The 12,050-nt window shown below is 38.6% G+C and overlaps 2 protein-coding genes across 2 annotated transcripts in view; both read left to right on the top strand.

Annotated features, from left to right (window-relative positions):
• LOC137256533 (RISC-loading complex subunit tarbp2-like) overlaps nucleotides 1-12,050 on the top strand; it is a 582,560-nt gene that overhangs the window by 119,506 nt on the left and 451,004 nt on the right. The window lies entirely within an intron of this gene.
• On the top strand, nucleotides 1,122-7,937 carry LOC137255675 (uncharacterized). Its single transcript, XM_067793158.1, has 5 exons — nucleotides 1,122-1,352; nucleotides 2,175-2,280; nucleotides 4,147-4,253; nucleotides 6,060-6,232; nucleotides 6,867-7,937. Exons 1-5 carry the CDS (start codon nucleotides 1,226-1,228, stop codon nucleotides 7,140-7,142), a joined length of 789 nt encoding a protein of 262 aa, XP_067649259.1. The 5' UTR covers nucleotides 1,122-1,225; the 3' UTR covers nucleotides 7,143-7,937.

Genomic DNA, 12,050 nt, shown 5'->3' on the forward strand with positions numbered 1-12,050 from the left:
CTTCTTACAAGTACGGGTAACTGAAGGTTTTTGTAAAAAAGGATCTTCATGGGTACGTGTCTTGTGCGAAGCGTTCTCAAACATGGACCTGGAGAGAAGCTGGCGTTTAACCAGGTTTATTATTTCCCCTCAATTCTAGAACTATGCATATTTGGTAAATGTATATGTTGTCGTTATTCTGACAATTAGTTCTGTAAGGACACGTTCAACATTTGCTTTCGACAAAGAACATCAAACATGTTTTCGTGACGAGTTTACGTTTAGGGTGAAACAAATATGACAAACGCAGCTTTCCATGATGGGTTACGTGCGCTTCAGTGACTTTGCTTCCCTTCCGACTCCATGACTCAATGTTACACTAAACAGATACATGTTAAGGACCGCCCCAATTTTTAATATTTAAGTATCTAATGAAAGTGTATATAATTTAAACCTTAGTCGCCTCTGTTTACTGCAAATATTGCGCGAATAACTATTAAAATATTATGTTTATGTACAGAGCACAACTTTGACGGGGGGAATTTGAATTTAGAAATATAATAATTCACTCCTATCCATTCTAAGTGTGTAACTGAAAAACCCTTGGGCCAGTCCGGTAAGCTGTTTTTTTTATCAGAATGATATGATGTATGAAAAAGTGTTTGCCTCTAAACTACCACGACCAGACTCTTTAGCATATTATCTTTAAAACAAAAATTAAATAAAACAAACTTGCTTCGACTGGTTCCAAATAGTCGTGGTATCAAATCGCCCTCTTCACCTACATTTATGAATACAAATTTTAAAACGTACCTTTATCTAGATCACATCAATCATAAACCATAATACGTCTCTATCCCAGAATAGGCTGATCTAGACTTGATATACTTACATGTGTGTCCAGTTGTGACAACACAATGCCATTGAGAAAGCGGTCAAATGTAACATATGTCATATTTGGGATGACACTTTCTTAGTAAAGTACAAATTCTAGTACTTGGTTGAGTCCCATCCGCGATTCGAACTGTATGGAATTGCCATTTAGAAGTTATCCTGTCATCGAACCATGGGCTGATTTGCTTTTCCAGTCTTGGATGGAGCGGTTTTGGCCTATTCTAGAAACGTCGCTGTATGGAGCTTGCACTGAAGTCACGTGATTATCACCGCATCAAAATAAACACTCGTGTTATGCAAGTTGTGATTCGGTGTTATCTATGTAAATTGACAACGTCACGCGGTACTTGACATGTTACATTATTTTGGAGACATGGGGAACAGTTTGGCCAAAGCTGCTGCTCTAGATTTTGGTGCACAGTGGGCATGTTGGGCCGTGGCCGCCGCATTGCGCACTGAAAAGTTCTATGACCTGGCAGGTTGGTTCTGGACAGCTAACCTCGATCGTCATGCTCATAATTAAGTCACAAACCGACAAACTGTTTAGGTGACGGCAGTACAAATGATTTGTGTGTCAAGTGGATTTATAAATATATATTTACTTAGGAAATGCACATAACAGAGAGTTTACTCTTTTCGCTTAGACGTCTAAAACATTCGTAAATTAGCGTCATATAAAGCGAGTTATATTATGCACTGTCCGCTGGCAATACGAGATTCTGATACTGTTGGAGGAAGAAATCCTGTCAGATATGTACGCTGACCTTTCCAACTTCATACATTCAATCAGATCTCATGTTGAAATACTTAGAAATCGTCACACAAATGAATGACAAACATAACACCGTTAATATGATGAACATTAACTATCTACAATAATCCACGATTTTCTCTAGAATTTTTAGTATCACTTTGAGATAAACATTAACATTATATGGTCTCTGGTGTAATTTATTATGTGCATCATAAATGAATTTTTAAAAAGGTATGTTTATGTACATATACTTCCTGAAATAACATTTCTTTGTCCCCTTTGAAAACCTGGGGCTAGTACAAATGCAACGTTTAGCTGTCTGCACTAGTGCATACCCTAGTAGGATACTGGTGTGTACCTTGGTGGGAGCGTGACGTTTAGTTGTCTGAATTAGTGTATAGCTTGGTAGAATACTGGCGTATACCTTGGTAGGAAACCGAAATTTAGCTGGCTTGACTAGGACAAGTACAATTATTCCACCATTGGATGTAACTTATGAAATGAAATGTAACAATTTAAAAATCCTATATTTTCCTTTGTATTGCAGGGTCTGGAACATTCCTCCTGTTGGCATGGCAGAGCCTGAAATGGGGAAACACATTCCATCCCCGACAAAGGGTGGCAACTGGCATGGTTATGGCATGGGCATGTAGGTAGGTGAAGCTTATAATTTTCTGCCATAGACTACCTGATGTTACCGTGGTTACGGGTATGTGACCTGAAAATGGCTACACTATTGTAAACTATCGCTTATTCTCTGAATATATATATTTTGACAGTAACACATGAACCCATTTAAGTTTAAAAGGAGCTACAGTCAGATTGGAAATTTAGAACCTGTGGAAATCTAGACTTGCTTCATTTAGGGCTTTGGCATTCCACAATGGGCTAGGCAGTAGGAAAAATAATATTGTTCAGGGATTGTGAGACTGTCTGTCACTGTTGCAGTTAACTCAAGTCCTTGTCGGACTTTGTTATGAAATTCTATTTGAAACTGGAAAGTTCGGCTTTGTTTAAAGGTTACACTTTGAATCTTGCTTTTCTTATTCATTCCACTTTTAAATGGCCTACAGGTGGTCAAAGATGTAAACTGTAGCCATGTATTGTGATTAGTTGATGACGGTTAGTTAACATGGTTAAAAAGGAGAACAGAGCTCCAATTTTTACAGTTACATTAAAAACAATGGTTCACTTTCAACCATAAAACCCCAGATTAATATAATTAATGAAAAACAAAAATATTTGACCTCAATAACTGGTGTATGTGGTTCAATGTTCATTTTTAGTGTAGTAATATCTGAAAAAGTTTCTGTGTATGTATTCGCAATTACTCATGGTCGAGTGAGTTGAGTTTTATGCTGCACTCAGCAATATTCCGGCTATATGGTGGCGGTCTGCAAAATAATCGAGTCTGGACCAGACAATCCATTGATCAACAACATGAGCATTGATCTACGCAGTATGTACTATTATTGTAATGGCAAAGTCAGCTCCACATTCAAAGAGGGCTGTATCATGTTGCAGAGTTACCTCCCTTATGCTGCGTTTGAAATCGTGGTCTTATTGTGGACTATTTGTGGTGATCCTATCAGATCTTCAGGTCATTCCTGGCAATCATGTTGATTATAGCCAAATTTTGGATGATTAAAAAAATTTCTACGATCAACGCGATTTCAGTTGTAATCAGTGCATCAGATCGTATTGAATCATAACAAAGCGCAACATATCATGCTTCCAAATCATGGAGATCGGAATCAGACGTAGACAAGACAAACACCACAGTGGTTGTGTTCACTCTGTGGAAGTTGAAGGAACAATGAAGTCCATAGTCAGGTGGGCTGTATATGTACCTGTGGGGGTCCAATCATAGCTCAAATCATGATCACCTCGATTGTGATCATGAAAGACATCACAACCACAATCATATACTATCACAACAGAGCGCATCAGTTCATGATGAACATATCGGAAGGTACCTGCAGGTACCACATTGTCCCAAATCAGGAACCTCGATCATGAAGGTCATGTCAGATCGCGACCCAATCTCAGAGTTGATAGGGACAATCCTATCACAACGTATGTGATCCTGTTTGAACGGGAGGTCACATCATGACAAATTCGCATCCAAGCACAATGAATTGTATCAGAACGTATTAACTCGTATCACCTTGTATCCAAACCTGAAAGTCAAGAGTCACGATCAGCTATGAATGGTCAATCCCGGCATTCGTAATGAATCACATGACAGTGTGAACCTAGCATTAGTCCCTTCAGAGAAAGGTGATAATGTTTTCCTTTGTTATGGCTGTTAGCTGGACAGCACCATTGGTTTCATCATTTTGGATGCAACATTTCTTCGATGTTAATCTAACATCGTGCGATATGAAATATAAAATGTCATTTCCAAGTGGTGTTTAACCAAACAATACACCGCCAAACTGACTCTCTCATTCATACTGATTTGTGTGGAGCAGTGCAACTGTCTGTCCCAGATAAATGTGAATATTGTTCTCTTTCAGACTTGGCCTGTACTTGTTCACAAGAGTTCTGAAGGAAGGGAAGGACAGAAGGTTTAACAATGTTCGTGACAAGCCTGGAGTTTTCCTAGCATACTGGACAATTCAAGGTATATCTCAACTAAGTCAGGAGTTTTGTCCAAGAATACAGAATGGAAAATGTTTTTCACAGCCTTTATTCCATGTTGTGTACAAGTTACTCTAATGCAGGTGTCTCAAAATGTGTCGAAATCACGTCGAAGACCTGGTTCGATTCCCACATGTATACAATGTGTGAAGCCCATATCTGGTGTCCCCTGCTGTGATATTGCTGGAATATTGCTAAAAGCGGCTAAAACTAAAGTCACTCACTCATTACTCAAGGAGTCATCCATGGACCCCAGACCCACGTTATGGCGAGGGATGGCTGAATCTAATAGTTATACAGTAACTTCAGTTCATCATATCTGTAGCTAAATAGAAAGTAATTTCTCAGGTGGATGTCACCAGCCAATAAAAATGTCTCTGGGGACAAGAGTTGAGGATCAGTTTGTAATCAAAATCTTGGCTTATTGCAAGCAAGTCCTTGATTTATTCCAACAGCAAAAATTACTATTATAGCAAATCATTTATTTGTGAAAGACTTTTTTCTAAGGATGAGTTTGGAAACTACGACACTCTCAAGTGTTGTTTCAGCTTGTGAGCAACAGTGTGAGTATAGTACTGGATAGTAGACCAGATTGCTTCAGTTATAAGAAAACAAACCAGGATCAGGTTACTGAAGGTCAGTTTTAGGGTTGTGCAAGTTGAATGACTGAGAATGGTTCTAGGCTACTTTTAGCAATATTCCAGCAATATCATGACAGGAAACACCAGAAATGGGCTTCACACATTGTACCTATGTGGGAAATTCAAGCCAGGTCTTGAGTATTGCAAGTGAACACTTTAACCAATCGGCTCTCTACCTGCTCCACAAAATTGCCTGTGCCCTTTACATATAAAAATTGACAACAAATGCAACAAAGTAGATTTGACACAGTGACGCAGAAAAATTCAATTTTTTTAAAAAAGAATGTTGATCAAGTAACCATAAGTTATCACTGAGTCTGCCGGGTTATGGTATCATGTGCAGTTTAATTACTGTGATGATGATCATACACATTACAACAGCAACAATATGAGAACATAGTATAAATAATATTATTGCTGGGACCCCAACTTCGTAGTCCAGGACCCCTGAAAATTAAGTCTATGTGTCCCAGGGACCCTCAAATCAGGACTCAAGGTAAATCTGATTTTAGCAATATTCCAGCAATATCAGAGTGGGGACACCAGTAGTGGGTTTTATACATTGTATCGATGTTGGGAATCAAACCCTAGTCTTCAGGTGACAAGGTGACGCATTAATCACTAAGCTATCCCGCTAACCAGCTGAGTTGGTCACATGATGTAGCAATGCTAGCCAATGGGTTGAGGTTTAATGGAGTGGAGACGCTACATTGGCTAATCACAGAAATGGAAACTGAGATAATGCTCATCCCGAATAAGCAGTGTTATTGATCACAGGTACTTCCTTCATCTTTCACTCCATTGAACCAGAAGTTGGCAGGGGTAACAGAGGCGAAGAATGATCTGATATTCCATGAATTGCCCTTAAAATGTTGAATAATATATATTTCATATGAGTAATTATTAAATATGGGGTTGGAAATCTGAGAGCACAACCAGGTGAGGAAATGGTATAGTACCTTTGATGGTGGCAATATTTTATTTTCACATGTAAAATATTTTTCAAATTAAAGCGAGGGAAGTATGTGGCCAACTTTTGCTTGCTTCACTCGCATGCGGGTATAGGAACAGTGGTCATATTCTCTATGCTGCGCAACTCCATTTGTGCTACAGTATTCCTGTGTATTGATGAAGGATGCTGTTTGCAGGAGTGTGGGTGATGTCGACTCTCCTCCCGGTGCTGATGCTCAACAGTAAGAAGGAGGACAAGCCTCTCTCCACCAGGGACTACATCGGCTGGGCACTATGGGCTCTTGGATTCTTTTTTGAGGCTGTAGGAGACTACCAGAAATCTGTATTCAGAGCTAATCCAGACAATGCAGTAAGTTTATTATGTGTCACCAGATCTGGGTGAAACTAAACTCACTCACTCACTCTGCCTAGACTGCAGACATGTAGCTGAAATATTGTTGAATGCAGAGCTACAACAAGCAAAACAATACTATGCTGACCATTTAAACACTGTTACTCATCAAGACATTGAAGTAAAAGAGAGAGTTTCAATTAGGTGCTCACTTTTAGAAAGTTATGATGTAATATGTCTAAGAGTGTGATCAACTCTAGTTCTGGAGTGGAATATAATGGTCATTTTGAGGTTAATCTAATGTCAATGGAATCTTAATATTCATACTAAAATGCAATTTTTGTGTTACTTGGTTACACCCAGAGATTTGTATGTTTGTAAACATGAAAACAATATAATGATTTGAATTATAGCTCCTCATAGTAAAACTAAGAATCAAAGCCTTGGAGGCAACGCTTTTTCTTAAAGTTAAAGGTCATATGAAATACAGGTACTAAGTTTGTTTAAGGCATCTAGGGAGGATCCTGGCATGGCCAAAGGGAGGTAACTTTAGAGTTGATTTGCCCTGAACAATTATAGCAAACAATTCTGCATTACATTTATAACTGTATGAATGATTCTTAGTTACTTGACAAACATTCATTTCTTGCAGGGAAAGTTTATTCAACATGGACTGTGGAGTCTTTGTCGACATCCTAACTACTTTGGTGAAATTCTGATGTGGACAGGCTTGTATATTACGTCATCAAGAGCTTTGAGTGGACTGGAGCAGATAAGCATCATTTCCCCAATTTTCTTGTCATTCCTGCTCACGCAAGTCAGCGGGATTCCTCTCCTAGAAAAGTATGGCTCCAAGAAGTGGGGTGCCGATCCCCAGTATCAGCAGTATCTGAAGAACACTGCTAAACTTGTGCCATACATTTGGTGAATACTGTCACCATGGTAACAGAGAGTTTTTGAATGATAGTTGTTTACATGATTTGTGTGTATGTGATCAAACTAGCTGCATACCATCTAAGAAAAGTATAGAGTATTTTTCAATATATGTGTACATGAACAATATTTTACATATAAAATGGGTTGGATGGGGAGCCTAGTGGTTAAAGCACTTGCTCTTCATGCAGAAGACCTGGGTTTGATTCCCCACATTGGCACAATATGTGATGCCCATTTCTGGTGTCCCCCTGCCTTGAAATTGCTGGAATATTGTTAAGAGCAGTGTGAAACCACACTCACCCACTCACTCACAACCTTTGTGTAATATATATATATGTATATCTCAGGAGGCATTATTGGTCACACTGTAGTTTTTTGTTTATGAAAGGTTGGATAAATAACCTTTTTTTTCGTTTTGTAGCTTGATATTGTCAGATTGGTTGAAGATTTTGGATGAAAAGGTGATAATTTAGTTTTATTGCTAAATTTTTGTTGTTGACTAAATTGGAATATTTTTTAGTTCAATCTCACAATTATTATTAATTTTGTGTTTTTATTTTTGTAAAATGTTATCCTTTGATGACACTTTTTTGTGTGAGATTTTTGTATTTTCTTTTTTGTCATATTTCACATCATCAAGGAGAGAGGTGTTAAGACAAGTGGAAATAATGAAATAACCTGGAAAGTGTAAATATAAAAAATACACAGCAGTGCCCTTGTTTGCCTCATAGCCAGTATAAATAGATCTCTTTTCTATTGAAATAAAATATTCTGAAATAAAAAGAAATGTGCCTCTTCTGATTTCATTATGATTCTGGCACATTCTGCGTCACTGATATCCTGACTGAAGGAACAGTAGCACAAATCGGTGGTGTTATGATAAGGATGGATGGAGGGAGCCCCTCAAATAATTCTTTCAGGATAAATTTGTACTCACTTTGCTGTTGACTGTCAAAATGAATGAAAACAGAAACTGAGATATTCTTTCAGAAGGATGCAGCTGACTGGTGCACACAGAAGCTTCAGTCAAAATTGGCAGTCTAAATAAACTTAGTCTCAGTAATATTCGACACAACGTATAGGTCACAAGGACAGGACAGTCTGAAAGAGTATTTACAATTTCAGTATGTATTTCAGTTGAGTACCCCAGCTACCCCAGTCCCACAAAGAACACCTACACGAACAGTACTGTAGAGGCAGTTAAAAGAAAAACGTTGGCAAGATTGAGTTGCTCAACAGAATAGTTGAGCTTAAAAAGTAAATGTAAGTGAATGCTTTTGGTGCTGCAGTGGCTATGTGTTATGGATATGATTTGTTCATTATTAAGAACAGACATGTAATACATAGAATGGTTCAGCTGAGTAATGGAAATGCCAGTTTTAGGACTGAGTCTTTATTCCATTTATAAATGATGAAAAAGAAATCTTTATGTTCCGATTTGAAAGAACTGATTGAAATCTGAAGAATTTCTTGTAAAGGTAATTATTATATTGTGAAGATTATAATCTGATTTTAAGGAGACAACCTTTGATTAATTTTAAATTCATACCATCTGAAATTATAGCAGTTTATCTGGTCGCGTGTATGTACAATACAGATTCTGTCTGTCAAGAAGATGATGTATTGATACCACCTGAAGTTATTGCAGTTTATCTGATCATCACACATTTAATATGGATTTTCTGTCTATCAAGTCCATGATATAAACCCCACATATTTGCAATTTGTCTCCTTTGAAAACCGCTTTAATTATCACTACTAGTGTGTAATACTGTTCAATATCGGTGTATACTGCATCAGTTGTGTTACCATAAATACACAAATCGGTGAGGGATCTAAACACAGGTCACAAAAAAAAGCTTGGGCATAGCGTCTGCAGTTTTGTGTAAAGGTCCATGTTTACTCGCGAAGATTTTCGAGACACGGTACACGGATGATCGTGAAATGTCTGTACTCTTTGTGATGATCTCCCCTGATTTCATTCCTTGGTTGTATGGTTCAAATGTACATTTTCTTTCCTACAATGCTGCTGTGTTCGTTTGCTAAATGCTAATTTACCAAGGGAGGTAACTCGGGTAACTCTTTACAAACATGACGCGCGGAGTTGCCTCCCTCAAAGACGTTTTGCACACACTTTCGCATTCGTCATCACTCGCCACTTTCCGTAACCTCCAAAAAGACTCCATTCGTTACCAACTCGTGTTATTCCGGGATAGCTACTCATTCGAAGTATTTCATCTTTGCATACGAACACGAGAACTACTTCAAACAGGAACGATAACTCTATCCCTGTTTGATTCCATTGGGGAGACCGCCTTAGGCTACTGGCAGGGTCGGGCGAGCATGTGCGCCGCTCGATCCTCAATAGGGCCTGATTGGGTCAAAATGTTGATATTCAATACAGCGTTTGACTTATATTTCTGTATTATCATTAAGGTAAGTGATTGTAGACTACCTAGAGTCAAATATTGGCTAATTTTGCCGTATTATGTGTGTACTAGTATTGTGTCGCGTTGACTTCCCACACCACGTGCCTCAGATTTCGCGCATTGTGTCTGCGTGAAATTTTCATTTGGCCTTGGTGACAGAAATATTTGGGTATGGAGATAGGGGTGGGGATGGGGATGGGGATGGGGATGATGATATTCATTCTACCTCACATTGGGAAACCTCGACAAATGCTGAATTTGCAGAGAATTACGTGTTGATGATATCCAAACGTTTGAAACGAAAACACGACGATGACTGAGTTGTAAATGATGTGACTTCGTCATTACCGATCAAGTTGGTTTTCATTATTACTTCTTTGACTCAAGATTACCTTTGACAAACTTGAGTCTAATTGCTTTGGCCCGGGATATACATAGAAAACATTGGCGTTGTGGGGCATATAAAAAAAACTAGAAAAGGGAGATTTAGTGATACACTACAGGATTGCTGAGCAACTTAATCTTGCACTGAATATAGCGTGTATCTGTGACGTTCGTATCAAAGGTTCTGTTCCCAAGACTCTAAGTGAATCCAAGGGAATTATTTACAGTATGTTGACACAGGTATAGATGTAACTGAGGATGAGATAGTTGAGCAATTGAAGAGTCAAAAGGTCAAATGTGCTCTAAGACATTTGCGTGGAAAAGGAAAGGACATTCCATTCAACCCCACATGTGATGGAACGTGTTAGGATGTATTACCAGTCCTTCGAGTGCGTCTGTCTATCCCACCCGCTATTAAATGCTACAATTTGCAGAAGTTTCGCTATGTTTCGACCCCATGTAAAAGTAAAAAGCCTGTTTAGTCCAAGGTGCAGTGGTGAACACAATGTAGAAAATTGTGCAGAAAAGGTACCCAAGTGTTGAAATTGTGCTGGTAACCACAGTGCTGCCTGTAAGGAATGTGAGAAATACAAGGAGGCAGTACCTGTTCAAAGGGTAAGATTAGAGAGTAAATTGTGATGCTGAAGCAACTGGTATTGTAAGTTCCAATTCAACTCCATCTTATGCGGCAACTGTAACCGCCGCTCAGAAATGTCGATCTGTGGCGGTACAAGCCTGGAAATCAACAGTTGAAACCTGTCCTCTTGCAGCTAGATCTGGAACTAACGCTAACTGTATTTGTAAATGTCAGTCACAAGAGTCACATTTAAAGGAGAATGTATCAAATCCACCTGTTGCAGCTCAAGTCAGCTCTCCACATTAGGGAAACCATTCCTTCTCCTCAAACCTTTTTAGTTTACTTGTTTCAGGTGATTTCAGTGATGCTTTAATGCAGCAATCAAAAGGAACAGTTGAATCATCTTGTGTCGGTGGCAAAAACACACACATCGGTGTTCCAAGTGATCTGTTGAGTGAGGTACATGTTGAGATGAATGATGGATAAACCTTTCGGTTTCCGGATCATAATGCAATAGAATGCTCAGTCTTCTTGCACATGGAGACAATTTAAAGTATTTGCTGTAAAATGGGTCACCATTGCCGGATATTATTTGTGTACAGGAAACATTATTTTGAGTCATTTTAGAATGAATGGCTATCTTGGTCTCCGTCAGGACAGACTAACCAGCAATCCGAATACTAAACATCCTGAGAGAGGTAGTTGTGCTATATTTATTAAGACTTATCTATCGTATCAGGTTCATACATTACTAAACAGTGTATGAGGCTATCACAGCAAAAATCATTTTGAGGACTATAAAGTCATTACGATTCCAAGTATTTATATTACAGGTAAGCAAAATGTATGTGAAATTAACTGATCCCAATGGAGGTCCTTACTTTGTATGTGGGGATTGTAACAGCCGTGATATGTCTTTGGTAAGCATCAAGACGGATTATAATGGTCAGATTGTTGGTCAATGTTTAGATGGAGCAGAGCTTGTCCTTTTCAACGATGGTAAAATGACCTTCACGGATCTTGGCAAATGGGTTTCTCTCCTTTAGATCTATCAATGATATCATCACCTATAGCTAGTAAGTGTAACTAGGATGTATTTCAGGAAGATACGAGTGGTAGTGACCATTTTCCTGTTTTGTTTTTACCGAAATTCAGGTTCGCGATTCCTGTGATAATGTCCCTCGGTGGAAATTCAAGAAGGCTAAATATGTGCTGAACGTATTGCATCCGATCTTGTAAATGGTTACTTGTACATGCCTAATGAAAAGATCACAACACAATTAATAAACGAAGTCCTGGTGGAATTGCAGCTGTGTAAAAGCTAAAATGGCAAGGAAAAGGGCATATAGTGACTTTGGCCACTCGTCATAACCGTGTGATTTAGCTGATTTAGCTGAAGCGAGCTACATTCCAGTGTATTGTACTAGGTAGCTGGAGGGAATATGTTTCTAATGTTAATAGATTTACATCACTAAGAAGTATCTGGTCCAAAGTGAAAACGATCAGAGGA

Source organism: Haliotis asinina, chromosome 11 (assembly GCF_037392515.1).
Source record: "Haliotis asinina isolate JCU_RB_2024 chromosome 11, JCU_Hal_asi_v2, whole genome shotgun sequence".
In the NCBI taxonomy this organism is placed as follows: domain Eukaryota; kingdom Metazoa; phylum Mollusca; class Gastropoda; order Lepetellida; family Haliotidae; genus Haliotis; species Haliotis asinina.

Excerpts from the sequence above, each read along its gene's own strand:
- LOC137255675 (XM_067793158.1), top strand. The coding sequence starts at position 1,226 with ATGTTACATTATTTTGGAGACATGGGGAACAGTTTGGCCAAAGCTGCT. Across the intron at positions 4,254-6,059 it reads AGCATACTGGACAATTCAAG|GAGTGTGGGTGATGTCGACT; the intron begins GTATATCTCAAC and ends TGCTGTTTGCAG. Across the intron at positions 6,233-6,866 it reads GAGCTAATCCAGACAATGCA|GGAAAGTTTATTCAACATGG; the intron begins GTAAGTTTATTA and ends CATTTCTTGCAG.